Below are 17371 nucleotides of genomic sequence, written 5' to 3'. Positions count from 1 at the left end.
TGAAAAAAAAAAAAAAACTTTTCTTCAACTTCAAACATGCTATACAGATATAAAAGTTATTATTTATCATACACATTTTTGGCACATAAATGGTCAAAGAAAATGTTAAGTCAAAATCCTGAATTTCTTGATAAGTTTCACTAACAGTCAATTGTAAGACTTTATTGTGGGAAACTATCCTGAACCTAGCAGAAGAATTCTTTGAATAAAATTTCAATATTATATTTTATACTCTCTCTATCCTTCATCCAATATTATAGTTCATGCTAACTGATCCTTCACAGGGAAGGAAAGTGCTTATCTCACAAATATAGAGAGAAAGGATGGGATGTAGCTGTTCTTTGGATGTGTGAAATTAGTGTTGATGTTTGATTCCAAATGTCTTTCCATTCCTCACCTTAATTAAAAAACCAAAGAAGAACATAGTAAGAATCTTGAATAAGTTTCAGAACGTTGTGCATACTTAAAGCATAGCCCTGAAGGCTACTGATTTTTCTTACCAGTGCTGTCATCATACACGACCGTGACAGTTTTCCACTTGAAGAATTGCACCAAATCCAAAATGGCACGGCTGAGTGAAGAGAAGTCTGGGTAAAGACTGACATAGAAGGAATCTTTGTTGTCCGACACCTGGTGCTTCCAGCGGGTCTGTATGTGGGGAACCCCCAGAGCATTGCAGATAGACTGCACAGCATTTGCTGAAGAGCTGTGTGAAGGCCCGAAGATGGCAGCTACCCCAAGAGACAGCTGATCGCAGGCTGAAGAGGAGATAGAAGTTGGTCAATAATGGGGAGAGATACCAGCTTGCCAACATTACCACATTATTATCGTAAGCCTGAAGGTTTATCCTGAAGAAAGATTTTGTTTTCCTTATAAATAACATCTACATTTAGATAATTTCCATATTTTGTTGAACTCCAAACATTATGTTTGTTAGAAGGGAAATTCTTCCAGACATCTGTAGCTCACTGTTCAAATAATTTTACAAATAATGTCAACAGAGGGTATTCTAGAATTTAAGAAGGAAGGGGTATGAATGAATATAAACTTCACTGGATTTTAGTGGGTGACAGAATTTGTAAACCCCTTTTAATATTTTGTAAACCAAATGAGTTTAACACCTCATAATTCCTGAGACAGTAACCTGTTTGTTGCTAGAACATGCTAGTCTCTGGGCACTTGGGTGTTGCAGTTAGTTGAGTATCTGCCTTCAGCTCAGTTCCTGATCCCAGGGTTCTGGGATCAAGTCCCAAGTTAGGCCCTCTGCTCAGCAAGGAGTCTGTTTCTCCCCCTCCCTCTTCTGGCCACCCTACCCCATCTAGTGTTTGTGCATGCTCCCTCTCTCAAATAAATAAATAAATAAAATCTTTAAAAAATGTTTTAAAAGAACATGCTAGTCTGTTATTTTTACATTACTCCTTTGAATTTCTCATTAAGAAACCTCTTAATATTTTTTTATGCTTCACCCATATTCCATATTCTTTGGTCTAAATTATTTCATTTGAGACAGAGCTTCTTCTTCCTAATGGAAATAATCATGAACTATGTCACTAATCAAATGCGCTTGTCTTACAGTTAATGACTTATTTTGCAATTATGATGACAAATGTAGTATTTCACAATAACCTTTACCCTTTTTTTCCAGCCTTTAAAACCTTTCATCACCCTGACATGGTTCTGAAATGTGGAAACTTATTTGTATTCATAAAGATATGAATTCAAAGGGCAGGCAGAATATAGGCTTTGATAAACACTAGTTAGCTGGGGGATAGAAAGGGTACTTTCATCTCACAGAATATTGTACCTTATCAGTTGCCATTAATATTAATGAAATTAGAAGAAATCTAGACCAGGTTAGAATTATAAATAATTATGTACATTTCCATCAAGGTAAGATAGCTAATAAAATAATATTAGAATTACAGAAAAATAAATGTTGTTTTAAAAATATAAATTTAGAGCAAATGCTTTCTAAGTCCACTCCTTTGAGAAAAATCTATATTATGAAATTTAATTCCTGTTAATGCTAACTGTGCAAAAGAATGCTAACTATGCAAAGAAAAGATCACCCACTTAGACAAGTAAGACTATGGAAACCTCTCTCAAAACGCACATACTACCAAGATTGTTGTTTGGTTAAAATAATGCGTTGATAATAGTTCTCTATTACCTTCCTTACTTTATAAATGTTAAAGTCATATCTACAAAGTTATTTTTCTATTCTTACCATTAAAAACACAGTTTAAAAACATAATAAAATAAAATTTATAAATATTCTAATTATATCTTCTTATAATTCAATTTTCACATTTTCCATTTATTTTCAGTCATAAGAAGATACATCCACTAGTTTAAAAACAGGCATAAATGAAAGCTTTTTGAAAATTTTCCAGTGAAGTTTTAAGATTGGACTGACATTATAAAGTCACTTGGAACTACAGAACTTTCAAGGGAGTCAGTAAATTGAGACAATAGTAATAATGTAGTAGAAGTGACAGGTAATGGAAATAAAAATGTAAAAATGGATTCCAAAACTTGGTAAAATCCACTGATGTATCATTTTATTTAGTGGGTTCTTAAAAATAGGAATAGTTTACTAAGAAAACAGGATTATTGGGGAAAAAAACCAATTTCACAACAATCATAGACCTAATCGTATTTCATGTTAAAAGCTTTTTTTTTTTATAATAGGTAACCATATCATCTTACTGTCCCTGATAAAATTTACATGCATTTTAAAAAGAAATATTTGCATGAAAATATTCCTAATAACTTATTAATTACATTTGGAATTAAGAAATCTCTCAAGAATACCTGGAAATTTGAATTCCAGAAAATATAATGTTAAATATTTGTCAATTACCTTTTTTGGATGCTTCAAAACTGTCATAGAGGTTTATCTTTTGGGTGTCATAAGTTAGGGTGGTATTGGGTAACAACGTTCTATTTCTATTGATTGTATTCACAGCAAATCTGAATGCAAGCTCTTCAGCTCCCATTGGGCCAGATTCCACATATTCGAAAATGCCACCTGGAAAAAAGAAAGAATAATCATACAGTTCTTAGAAGATAAAGAAAATGTATAAAGTTTTCTTTACGTTTATGTATGTATGCATTTATGTGTGTGTGTGTGATTTGCTTAAATACATGGAATTTGTGCTTACTTTTTCTGGGAACTTGAATATTTGAGATATGCCCTTTTAGATAAATCCATATCATAAAAATTTCTTTGCTATTGTTATCATAATTTACCATAATTTAAATATGATTTTGCTTTTTTCTTTCAATAATTCCTTCTTTTAGAGCCCAGGTATATATAGATCTTGCCTTAAGTACCGAGCATTATCCCTCAAACTTTTGCACAGTTTCAGAATAATAAATACTCTATGCTGATATAAAGCTATGAAGTTAAGCATCAGGAAAATAATATTAAATATGTCTCCATTAATTGACAAATTCAGAAATCTTTAGCATAATTTCTATGGCACATACTGTGCTAAAGGCCCAAAATACAAATTCACTTGCAAATTCTAACGAATGAGCTTGCAGTAAAAGACAGCAAAGTAGCATTTCTCTATTTGTTCTACTCTAGGTCTTTTTTAGAAGATACTTAGACATTTGTGAGAGATAACTCTCCCCAACAGTGCAAATCCCTTCATCAGTAAATAATAAGGTAGCATATAATTTAGGCCATAAAATATAGAGTACAATTCAAAAACATGTCTTTTCCATTTGTCACCTTTCACCGGTTATGTCTTAATCCAGTTTCCTCATTCTTGTCTCAGCCTTGCTGCTTCTTAATATTCTCTCTATTCAGTTATGAGTGACCTATGGGACCTTTGCTGCCAACAGAGTCTCTTCTTTATTGTTACTTTGGTAATGGAATGAAAGTGTGAGCATCTGATATTTGACACTGCCCAACCTCTGTCTTTGGGAAACAGGTACTAGTTTAACAATAGAGAGCATTTATCTTTCTCCCTTTCAAATTTCATTCCATGTACTCTCTGCACAGTCATTCACAAACTAAACTCCCTTGAATAAGTCATTTCCACAGCTTGCAATTCATACCTCATCAAAAGTCTTCTGAGAAGAATCAATGAAACAAGATGGGATTGGGAGGGAGACAAACCATAAGTGACTCTTAATCTTACAAAACAAACTGAGGGTTGCTGGGGGAAAGGGGGTTGGGAGAAGGGGGGTGGGGTTATGGACATTGGGGAGGGTATGTGCTTTGGTGAGTGCTGATTCACAGACCTGTACCCCTGGGGATAAAAATACATGTTTATCAAAAATAAAAAATTAAAAAAAAAAGTCTTCTGACACATAAACCACAAACTACTTATTCTAAAGTAGTAAGAATTTATGGTATGGTAACAACTCTAAATTAGCAAGAATCCGTGGTATGGTAATAATTCCTGTAAACATGAGGAATTAGGAGTCAACAAAATACCACAGTACTCAGACAAATTCATATTCAGAGAGTATTAGAAAATTTGTTATTTGACCCCATATTAGTTTGAAATATTTCTCTTATTCTTTCAACTAAATTAATGTTAGTTACCAGAGCAATCGACTTACTGTGAAATAGTTCTCTGAATACAGTTAAAGTCTTTAGAGACTTAGGCCAAGCAGAACAATAACAATTTACATGACTAAATGGTGTCAAGAACCAAGTCAGATGTCACGTATATATGGAGGAGAACAGTGGTGTAAGCCTAGACTCAAGCCAAACTGGGTGTACAGTCTTTGCCATTTGCCATCCATGTAAAATTGGCCATTGCTTAAATCCTCAGTCTCAATTTCTTCATCTCTAAAAAGAGTATGATAATGAAGGTGACTGCATAGAGTTGTTATAAAATTTAAATATTATCTTATAACAAAGCACTTAATTAGACTGGTGGCTGCCCTAGAGTAAGCACTCTATAAGTGTCTAAGGTTTCACTGAATCTTCATAGTAATCCCAAGTAATATTATTTTATAGGAAAGAACTCTTTTGGCCCAAGTGACTCTTAGCTATCAAGTGATAGAGCCAACATTACAATCTGTTCATTCAAAAACTTCAAAGCCCTTGCTTATTCTAGTACAAACTAGTATTTTTCTTCAAAGTTTTATTCAGGTAAAATACACAAAACCTCCTAAAGGCGAGACATAATGGCTTTAATAATAATATTAAAGAGTCTACATATGGAACAGGAAAATAATTGAGCAATTATAAAGTACTTCTTAAACTTAATTAGAAATAAAGTTTCAATTATAGAAATGCAAACCTGAAGTTGTTTCTTAATGGCAAAATAAAATGAAAAACTAAATCTTCTACTTTCCTCAGTTCAAATTATAGTTTCTATGTGATATAAATACAAAAGACAAAAGAAGGATACAAAAATGATCAATATTTGATGACAGTGGGATAAAATATTCCTATTCTTTATCTCTCTTGAAAACAAATAATTCAAATTCAAGTTTACATATTTATTACTGGTTTGAATATTTAAGGAAATCTTTGTAATTCCTCAAGATAACCCATTTTATCTTAATTAAATAAAATAATTAATTTTTATTGACCCAAAGCCAGAATTGAAAATTTTGTATATAAAAATAAAAAATATTAATGTAAGCTTTCTAAGCACAATATCTTCTATAACGCTTTCTGGCCATGTTAACCCAAAGGAAGGAAGGAAGGAAGGTAGGTTGGAAAGAAAAGAAAGAAAGAAAGAAAGAACGAACCACTACTCCTCTTTTGTGGAGGGCAAGTATGGACAGTGCAGTAAAAGAATTTAGCAAAGAATTACTTTCCAAAAAATATTGGGTTTATGGTGGGAAAAAACAGAACTTTTGGAATTCTATTTAAAATTTTGGAAAGTTTTGTAACATATAACATAATAAGTGATCAAAGAAGAAAAAAGTACCATCACCATATTAGATGGTTTAAAGACACCTGATAGGTATCATTAATTATTCTTGATTAAGAAAATATTTTCAGAAAAAAACAATGGAGTCATAATGAAGCTTTACTAAGATAAAAATCACATATTAATGGAAATATTATATTTAAGAGTAAAACAGAAACAATGTCCCAGTAATGTCAGGAAAAAGATAAGGATGTCTACAATATCCACTTTTACTATTATTCTGGAAATTTTAATAAATGTAATTAGATATAAAAATTGCTTATTAGAACATAGAGTCGCATTTTAATTTCATTCTATATATAGAAGAGACACAAATATCATTTGCCAATGGCATTTAATCATAATGATGAAAATAACAAAATTGAGAGAATTTATCATGGAAAAATCCCCCCCTAAAACAAATATTAAACAAATGAGTTCTTTAGGTAGAGGAAAAATGATCCCAGAGGGAACCACTACACTGCTTAAATGTATGAAGTATAAAGAAAGGGTAAATATATGGGTGAAATCAATAATTTTAACTAACCAAGCAAGAACAGTAACATCTTATGATGTTTGTAATGAATTTAAATCAAAGTACATTCTAATAACAACACCAAAGTTGAGAAAATCATAAATAAAATTAAAGAATATTAATGTTCTAGCAATATTGGGAGGATGATAAAGATAATTATTTTAGACTATAATAACGCAACAATACATATTTAATTTTAAGATAAAGACTAAAGTAATGAAATAACATATGATCAAAAATTTTAAAAGAAGAAAAATTACTTAATAAAAAATATTTCATTTGTCCAAAAAGAATCAGAAACATAAGTAAAATAGAGAAAACACCAAAAGAATTAGTAAGATGATATAAGTGATCCAAAACAAATGTATCAGTAAATACATTAAAGGTAAATGAAATAGATTCACATTTTAAAGTTTAAGATTACCCAACAGAATAAAAAGGCACAAAACTGTAAGCTACCTGTAAAAGTAATAGTAAAAAATAAGAAAAGAGATGGGTAAAGATTGGTTCTAAAACCACACTAACCAAATAAAACCTGGGGAAGCTATTCCAATGTTAGATAAAGTAGACTTGAAGAGAATAAAGGATGTCTATCACAATGATAAAATTCAGACTCTATATACACTTAAAAAAAACAAAAAACAAAAAAACCCCTCCAACATATTAACAGGCCTAGAAGGAGTTACAGATCATAGTGAGAAACATTAAAACACTACTCTTAGTAGCTCACAGAAGAAGCAGACAAAAAAAGAAAAAAAATCAGTTAAAATTTAGATGATAAAAAAATATTTGACTTAATTAACAAAGATGGAACATACTTCCTCAAAATGACAAAATAATTTTTTCAAGTTTATGTTTTCCAAATTGATCATAAACTAGGCCATTTACTAAATCTCAACACATTTCAAGGACTGACATAATTCAGAGCATGTTCCCTCATCATAGTGATATTAAACTAGAAATAAATAACAGAAAGATAACTTGGAAATCCCAAATTTAGAAACTGAAGAACATATGCCTCAGTAATCCATGGGTCAAGAATGAAATTATAATGGTTATTACCAAATTAGGGAACAAAATAAAACCGAAAATTTGGCACTTAAGACTTGTAGAATACAACTAAGTCCATGCTTAAAAGAAAATTTAAAACTAAAAATCAAAATTTAAATTTAAAAAATAGAAGACTAAAAATCAATGATCTAAGTGCCATCTCAAATATCTAGGAAAAAAAAAGAACAAATCAAATCCAAAGGAAATAGAAGAAAAAATAATAAAGATCAGAACAGAAATAAATAAAATATTAGATAAAATAATGCAATAAAAAACACACATACAAAGCCAAACTTTGGTTATTTAAAATATTATTAAAATTTCTAAAATTTTGGGTGCCTGGGTGGCTCAGTGGGTTAAGCTGCTGCCTTCGGCTTGGGTCATGATCTCAGGGTCCTGGGATCGAGTACCGCATCGGGCTTTCTGCTCGGCAGGGAGCCTGCTTCCCTCTCTCTCTCTGCCTCCCTCTCTGTCTACTTGTGATCTCTCTCTGTCAAATAAATAAATAAAATCTTAAAAGAAATTTTCTAAAATTTTAACGAGTCTAATCAAGAATAAGAAAATAGAACTTAAAAAAAAAAGTTGTACACCAACTCTTCATGAACATATAGAGGCAAAAATCCTAAATACAGCAAACTGAATCTAGCAAAATATAAAGACAATAATACATCAAACCAAATGGGTATGGAGTTTCCTCTCAAAGTTAAAAACAGAACTACCCTAGGATCCAGCAATTGCACAATTCATACAAAATTGTGTATATAAAAGAATACAAAAATATTAATTCAAGGGGTTACATGCACCCTCTTGTTCATGGCAGCATTAGCTATAATAGCCAAGTTATGGAAACAGCCCATGTCCACTGAGTGATGAAGGGATAAAGAAGATGTGGTATATGTATACAATGGAATATTAACCATAAAAAAGAATGAAATCTTGCCATTTGCAATGATATGGATAGAACTAGAGAATATTATGCTAAGGGAAATAAATCATTCAAGGCAAGACAAATACCATACCACATCATTCATATATGGAATTTAAGAAACAAAACAAAAAAGTCAAACAAGAAAAGAAAAGAGAGAGGTAAACCAAGAAACAGACTCTTAACTATAGAGAACAAACTGATGGTTACCAGAGGGAAGGGGGTGAGAGGAAAGGTGAGGTTAAGGAGTGCCCTTGTGATGAGCACCAGGTGATGTATGGAAGCGTTGAATCACTATACTGTACATCTGAAACTACACTGTATGTTAACTAACTGAAATCTAAATAAAAATAAAAAAAAATAAGTGGGGTTTATTTTAGGAATTCAAGATGTGCTTAACATTTGAAAATAATTCTATAAAGTTTAAAATATTAAGAGAAAATGGAATGGTCTTTTTGATAATTATGACAGTATCATTGATAAATTTCAGCTTCAAATCAAGATTAAAAGCTCTGAGCAATTTAGAGATAGAAGAGAACTTCTAAGCAGATACACAGTATCTATAAACAACCTACATTAACCATCACACTTACTGTATAATGTTGAAATCCTTCCGCTTAAGACTGGAAATGAAATAAGGGTGCTCACTATGACCACTTTTATTTAGCATTGCAATGTAGGTCCTCTTTAGTGGAATGAGTAATTAAAGTAAAATAAATAAATAAATAAATAAACAAACATACTAAGCTTTGAAAAGGAAGAAACAAAATTATGGTTATTCTTGGATGAAATTATTGTATATGTAGAAAATAATACAGATAAATTACTAGAATTAAAAGAACAAATTTAGCAAGATTTTATTGGATATAATATCAATGTACAAAAATATATTTCTACATATCAACAACAAAACAAAATGAAAAAATTATGAAGTAACAATTTAAATAGCATCAAAAAACTTTAGATACGTTGAAATATAACATAAGATGTGCAAAATATTGTGGTGAAAAGTATAAAACATTATTGAGAGAAAATAAGAACTAACTAAACAGGGATATACTAAACTTATGAAATAAAGAACTCAAGATTTTAAAGATGTTAATTCTCCACAAATTGTTCTATAGTTTGGTATAATCCCAATCAAAATCACAGCAGACTAAAATACATATAGAAATGCCAAGGGTCTAAAATAATAAAAGCAATCTTAAGAGAAACAAAGACTAGAGAGCTACCATATTTCAAGAATTGTAATAATTAATTCAACTATAAATTACTCAATTTTGGTATTAGTATAAAAGTAGACTAATAGAGGGGAACCTGGGTAGTTCAGTCTCTTGTGTCCAATTCTTGATTTTGGTTCAGGTCATGATCTTAGGGTAGTGAGTTGAAGCCTCATTTAAGACTCCAAGGTGACCATGGAGTCTGATTAAGATTCTCTCTCTCCTTCTCTCTCTGTCCTTTCCATCCCTAGTTGTGCTCTTTTTCTTTTTATTTAAAAAAGAAAAGAAAAAGGTCAATAGATAAATAGAACAGAATATATAATCTATAAACAAATTTTCACCTATATTGTCACTGACATGTAAGTGATAATATTATAGTGCCAAAGAAAAAGAATTGTAATTTCAATAAGTATGTCTGGATCAATTCAATAATCACACTTAAAAAATCATTTCAATCACATGGCTGAATGTGAAAATTAAACAATAATATTAATAACAAGCTAGGAAAAGATTTCTTAACAAAAATAAAAGAAGACAAAAAGTAGTAACTCTAAGGTAGAAATACGAGATATAAGACATTAAAATGAATTTAAGTTCAGGAAACAATTCAGAGGATGTGTCTTTCTGTGTGTGTGTGTGTGTGTGTGTGTATGTAAGACAGAGTTTCTTCTCTTGAAAATATTCATAAAAAGAAGACAGCAGTCAAATCAATAGAAATGTGGGTAGAAAACTTGAACAATCCCTCTCCCCTAAAAAATTCAAAGGGACAGTAAACATACAAAAAAGAGTTCAATTTCATAGTACTCTGGACAATAAAAGTTAAAATTACAGTTCAAAACAATTTTACAGACACTCAAATGATTACAATGAAAAAGACGAGTAGTATCAAGTGTTGTTGAAAATGTGGAGCAAGTAGACCTCCCATGCATTGCTGGTCTCTCTAGAAGCTGGTACAACCTACTTTGAAAATTGTGCCACAGGGTCTTCTAACATTGAAAATCCACAAACCCTGTGGCCAAAATTGTACTCCAGGATACACACCCAACAAAAAGTGCATGCATGTCTGTCAAAGATCATGTATTCGGTAACCACATGCAAAAATATAAGATGAATCTCACAAACAAATTACTGAGGAAAGAAGTCAGACACACACACAAAAATACTGCTGTTTGAAAGCATTTTTCAAAAACTTCAAAAAATAGTGGTGGGGTAAGGAGGGTACATGATGTGCTTCTGAGGTGCTGCTGATGTTCTGTTTTTTAACCTCGGTGTTTGGATATGTATTATTAAAGCTCTACTACTCTATAATTTGTGCGCTTCGGTACATATGAATCATCTTTTAATAAAATTTTATTTTAAAAAACAATTTCATGAGATGCCTGAGTGGCTCAGTTGGTTAAGCAACTGCCTTTGGCTCAGGTCATGATTCCCGGTCCTGGGAAAGAGCCCCACATCAAGCTCCCTGCTGATCAGGGAGTCTGCTTCTCCCTCTCCCTGTGCTACTCCCCTGCTTGTTCTCTCTCTCTGTCAAATAAATAAAATCTTTTAAAAAAAATTGCATAAAAGCACTAAGGCTTTTCTAAGTTTGATAGCACAAGCAATAAAAATGAAGTCAATATTGCTAAATGTAATTGTAGTGTTTGAAAAATAATCATAATCAAACACATAAATATGATTAAAGAAAGGGAAATAAGAAGATATACAAAAGTATATTAACAGAATATAAACATAACATTAAAAAACAAAAGAGAGGGGTGCCTGGGAGGCTCAGTCAATTAAGCATCTGTCTTCAGCTCAAGTGATGATCCCAGGGTCCTGGGATTGAGCCCCACATCTGGCTTCATGTTCAGTGGGAAACCTGCTTCTCCCTCTCCCTCTGCAGCTCCCCCTGCTTGTGCTTGCTCTCTCTCTCAAATAAATAAATAAAAATTTTTTAAAAAGGTTAGTATCTTCAATATATAAATAACACTAACAATAAAAATATTATCACTGCAACAGAAAAATTGGCAAAGAATATGAATAGATAATTTATAAGCAATATATGCAAACAACTGAACATATTAAAATGCTCAAAAATAGGAAAGACTAAAACAAAGAATTTTTAGAGATTAAATTTATTTAGGTGTATGAAAAAAGCACAGTTGAAAAGAAAAAGAACTTGATAAACTTTTTTGAAAACCTTTATTTAAGTCTATCAGGCTTTAAAAACATCATACACTGGGGCACCTGGATGGCTCAGTGGGTTAAAGCCTCTGTCTTCATCTCAGGTATGATCTCTGCTCAGCTGGGAGCCTGCTTACCCCTCTCTCTCTGCCTGACTCTCTGTCTACTTGTGATCTCTGTCAAATAAATAAATAAAATCTTTAAAAAATAAATAAATAAAATAAAAATATCATACACTTAAGTCTGCTAATTCTACCTGTAGGATGTAGCCTGAAGAAAAACCTTGGTCATTTAGCTGTGAGGATGTTTGCTTTGTTCATAAGAACAATATGATTAGAGGGGCGCCTGGGTGGCTCAGTGGGTTAAGCTTCTGCTTTCAGCTCTGGTCATGGTCCCAGGGTCCTGGAATTGAGCCCCGCACTGGGCTCTCTGCTCGGCGGGGAGCCTGCTTCCCTCCCTCTCTGCCTGCTTCTCTGCCTACTTGTGATCTCTGTGTGTCAAAAATAATAAATAAATTTGGGAGAAGGGGGTGGGATTATGGACATTGGGGAGGGTATGTGCTTTGGTGAGTGCTGTGAAGTGTGTAAACCTGGTGATTCACAGACCTGTACCCCTGGGGATAAAAATATATGCTTATAAAAAATAAAAAAATAAAAATAAAGGACCCCCCCCAAAATAAATAAATAAACAAATAAAATCTTAAAAAAAAAAAAAGAAAGAAAGAACAATATAATTAGAAATGCTCTAATCGGGAGCCTGGGTGGCTCAGTGGGTTAAGCCCCTGCCTTCAGCTCAGGTCATGATCCGAGGGTCCTGGGATCGAGTCCCGCATCAGGCTCTCTGCTCGGCAAGGAGCCTGTTTCCTCTTCTCTCTCTCTGCCTGCCTCTCTGCCTACTTGTGATCTCCCTCTGTCAAATAAAAAATTAAATAAAATATTTTTTTTTAAAAAAAGAAATGCTCTAATCATCCAATGGTAGATGCAAATTATGGTACATTTAATTAATTAAATAATATGTATCTAGTAATTTTTATATTCGATAGAAGTTATTCGATGACGAAAATGCTTTATAAGCAGTTACAATATATACTTATGTATAATAAAGTATTAAGTATGTTTATTTCAGATGACAGGCATTTGATTAATTTGCTTCTCTCTACTTGTTTATACATTTTATGCATGTATTTATTTATTTGTTTAGTTATTTGTGAGAGAGAGAGAGCCTGTGAGAGCAGAAACGGGCAGAGGGAGAGGGAAAGAATTCCAAGCAGTGTCCACACCCAGCCCAGAGCCAGATACGGGGCATGACCCTGAGATCATGACCCCTGCCAAAATCAAGAGTCAGACGCTTAACCGACTGAGCCACCAAGACGACCCTTGTTTATACATTTGAAATTGTTAACACTGAATCTGTGTTTTCATTCTTTTTAAAAAAAGGAATAAAATATGTTTTAAAATGAAGCTAGACTATTATTAAGGGGTAGCAGAAAACAGGAGTATCTAGAGGACGCTATGAAATCTCTGGGTGTTTATGCATTTTTCTTTTATGATGAGAAAGGGAGCAAGTTTATATGATGGAGAGAGAACAATAGAAAGAGAAAGGTAACAGGTAGAAAAGAAGGTATTACTGATGAAGCAAGGTGGCTCGGGAGCAAGAGAAGATCAAATCCAAAGGAAATGGTAGGTAAACCTGGGGAGAAGGACACTTCATTCATTGAAGCAAGAGGCAATTATCTGTGATCTGCTGACGTGAAGATGGGCAGGACACTGAAAGACTCCATATTTTATCTATTTTCTTTGTGAAGTAGAAAATAAGGGCCTACAAATTTGATTCTCTAAGGAAGAAATCAGCTATTTTTTTTTTCCTTAAAGTATATGTTTGGCTTTAAAAACTGCTAATAAAAAATTGAAAGGCAAAGCATTTTGTTTATCTGTTCATAAACCTACAAAAGGATAATTGTTCACCTGATTTTGAACAGATCCTTTTCTCTTTACATAGCTTGAGAAAAATAATACCCATTTTGCACTACGTACCTTCTATACAAAGTGCTTCCAGACTTATTAATTTTACTATTAAGTGTCAGAAGTGTACATAGTATTTCATAAGCATGTGGTACGTGAAAAGAGAATTGCTACCCTAAGGAGTTTAAAAATCATGTTTGGTGGGTAAAGTACATCCCAGAGTAATAAAGAGCACAGAAGAACTATATGATCCTAAAGAAGCATTTTAGTAACTTATAATTATGGGCTTTCCTGAGACTTGTACCAAGATTCACCCAATTTCACATTTTCAAGAACCTAAAGCCTACTTTCTCATTATCAAATTCCCTATTCTCTATTGGATACAAGTAACACTCCACTGCTTTCTTAAACTTACCTTTGGCTTTTGAAAATTAAAAAAAAAAATCAGCTACAATAATCATTCTCACAGCTTTATTTTTGTTTAGTTTTGTTGTTTTGTTTTTGTGTGTGTGTTTTAATTCAGAAAGAGTCACCATATCTCACATAACCCTTATATCAAACAATAAAATTCCTCCAGTTCTTTCTCCAAGCTTATTGTAAAAGTTAATAGCTCTCGTCACTCTGTAATAGGCTTGATAAAGAAAGAAGAAAAGAAACAGATGAGAATAGCCTTCCTTTCCATAGGTCTATTTGCCCTATCTTGTTTTGTAGACATGAAAGAACAAATGGCAAGGAATCCTTTGTTTACACAAAAATCCCCAAAACTGAAACTTTTACTACTTCATAAAAGCAATATAAAGCAAGACTTGAAATAAAAAGTTTTATATTAGCTAATTGCTGAAGACTCTCCAAATCTTTTCTCTTTTAGATCTATTTAATCTACTCCTGAGGACTGTATGACTCATAAATCTGTGACAGATGTGCCAACCAACATCACATGTAATTTCTGAGATGGTTCAAATAGGTCCTTTCTTAAAGTAGGTAAAAATCATCATTTTATAGATGTTTGATTTAATAAAGAAATCAATGTTATGAATGTTATTCTCTTAGAAGACATGCTAGTTTTTTCCCCATCAACTATTATAATAATCTTGTTTTCTACCTACATAAATGCAAAACATGTTCTCTTCACTTTAATTTTGTACAAATCTTTATCCAGAGGATAAAATCAGCATGCTTTTTTGTAAATGTGAAAGGCTATTTAAAAAAATGCCCTAGATATTAAATGGCATTAAGAAATTGTTTCTTTTTCTCCTTAGGCAAAATGATGCTTGTGGTTGTATAAGAAAATACTCTCGTTCTTAGGAAATTCATGATGAAGAGTTTGGGCATAAAAACAAAGATGGAAAAATGTTAACAATTAATTAATTAATCAATGTGTTAAGTATATGAGCATATATGTTACCATCTGATCTTTTCCGTGTATTTTTAAAGTTTATAATAAAAATTTGGGCAGGGGGAATAAAAAGAGGAAGAAGAAATAAGACTCCTATACTTACTGTTTTGTTATTATGGCATGTTTTTAACAGATTTCTCAAAGAGACCATTAAATTAATCTACAAGCAGTTATAAAAATACTATATGGTCCAATTGTACTATTATTGTAAGTATAATAGAGAGAGGAGTCTAAGAATGACATAATCAATAAATGACCTGGTCTACACATCCTTTGGATACTTAGATTGCTCTACTACTCCATATGGGTGTCCTGGAAAGGTTAATTTGCTGCCATTTGAAGTTTTCCCTTACTTCCTGGGAAAGCTCTAGCACTGGGTATCTCCTACTTCCTAGGAAAACTCAAGCACCAAGTTCTACATATTAATCCATCATCTGTTTGCCTGATCCTTCTGATCATTTGCTCTGATTAGAATAAATTTAGGCTCAACTTTCATACGGTCATGATCCAGAATTTGAAAACAGATAGTATCTTCCTGCTGTATTTTTTTTTCCAGGTTAAAAGTTTCAAATCTTTCTCTTACCACATGAGTTATCTGATCTTTCATTTTTCTAGTCATTTATTCTCTGAAAATACTCCAGTGTATCCACAGTTTATTGTGGGTCCATTTTTTAACGATATTCCAAGTGGGTATGTATACTACATGCTAAACTCACGTATTATACATAACATAAATAGATTCTTTTTAGAGCACAATATCATAATGTTAATTCCTCTTAAGCTTATTGTTAAAAAAGTTTGTTTCTAATGTACTTTTTAAAAATTTTTCATATATGTCTCTGATAAGTATTATCTATTTATTGTTGCCTAATTTTCTATTTAAGACTATTTGGATTCTGATCTTATCATCAACTCTTTATTAATATTAGTTTATTCAAAATTCTAATGCATCAAGACCAGTTACTAATACTACAGAGATATAAGAAATGTGTTTCTTTTTACTTTGTTATGAGAATGGCCACATTCAGTTTTGTTTCTAAGTCCAAGTCAGTGACAAAAATGATGAGCAAGACACAGTTAAAGACAAAACCTCAGATCTCAACCCCAAGAATACTCCACTGGAGGCTTTTCCTACTATTAAACTAGCTAGTGATCTTAATTATTCTAGCTAACAGTTCATTGGTTTCCACCATTTCTGCTGGAACATCACTGTAAACCTTTCCACATGCATAACTAGGTCCAAATACTTGGAAGTCCGTCTTCCATGCTGAAGTAATGCATCTCAAGTGGATTTTTCAGACTTGTCCCTACTCTGCCTTTCTTCTGCAACTGAAGTAATATTTCTAAAATGCAACTTGTCATTTAATTTCTTAAGATCTTTCAATAACTGCCTAGTTTTTAAGCTTAGGGCCATTTACAAAGTTCTTCACAGTCTATCTTCTGTCTCTTTCTCCAGTCTCCTTTCTTGCCATTCCCACTTTCCCAGCGCTTTCCCAGTATATTAAACCATCTACCTTTCTCTGAGCGAACCAGCATCAAATGCCACCATTCCTTCCAAGTGATGTTCTTCTGCCCAGGAGCCTAGCTCCTACCACAGATACACACACACACACACACACACACACCAGTAACATTCTCTCTCCTAATGTATCATGGGCCTTTGGCGTAGTCATTTTCTCTGGGAAGACATTCCTCATTGCTCCTTACCCTCATCCGGCTAAATTGTGTCTCTGATTTGCATTCCCTTGGTTCCAGATCACTTCCAAACATCACAATGTATACTCCTACACTCTGAAGCTTAAGAAAGTTAAGTCAATATGACACTTGTTTAAATTTGAGCTCACTCTGAAGAATGAAAGCTTCTAATAGTCAACATTTATTGAGAGCACACTGTATATCAAGCATTTTGATAAATATTTTACAAGCATTAATAGAAAGTCATCAAAAATGTAATGAATCACTTTTCTTTAATTAATGTACTTCCCATTGTTATAATATTTTATATTTTAGTTGTGAATATAACTCTGACATTTAAGTTGTCTACATTGTTGAGTCGAAGAATTGCTTTCCTCCTTTATGCTCCATAGTCTCTAGGGCAGATTAATTCTTAGGGCAAATAACTTGCTTTACTGAGTCTATTGTGCTCTGCTTCAGCAAGATCTTAGAGCTTGTTCAGCACCCTAAGTATCTTGCCTTAGGACAGTTACACAGTCAGTAAGTGATGGATGCTGGA

General features: G+C 32.6%; 1 protein-coding gene across 1 annotated transcript in view; it reads right to left on the bottom strand.

Moving 5' to 3' along the window:
- Positions 1 to 17371, bottom strand: part of GRIK2 (glutamate ionotropic receptor kainate type subunit 2) — a 647718-nt gene that overhangs the window by 397373 nt on the left and 232974 nt on the right. The window contains exons 3-4 of the mRNA XM_004767094.2: positions 2864 to 3031; positions 501 to 758 (exon numbers count right to left, since the gene is read on the bottom strand). Coding sequence (XP_004767151.1) covers positions 501 to 758; positions 2864 to 3031 — 426 coding nt within the window. The remainder of the gene's footprint in view (positions 1 to 500; positions 759 to 2863; positions 3032 to 17371) is intronic.

Source organism: Mustela putorius, unplaced genomic scaffold (assembly GCF_011764305.1).
Source record: "Mustela putorius furo isolate JIRA1106 unplaced genomic scaffold, ASM1176430v1.1 tig00000759_pilon_pilon_pilon, whole genome shotgun sequence".
Lineage (NCBI taxonomy): Eukaryota > Metazoa > Chordata > Mammalia > Carnivora > Mustelidae > Mustela > Mustela putorius.
This window is presented reverse-complemented; position numbering and strand designations above follow the sequence as displayed.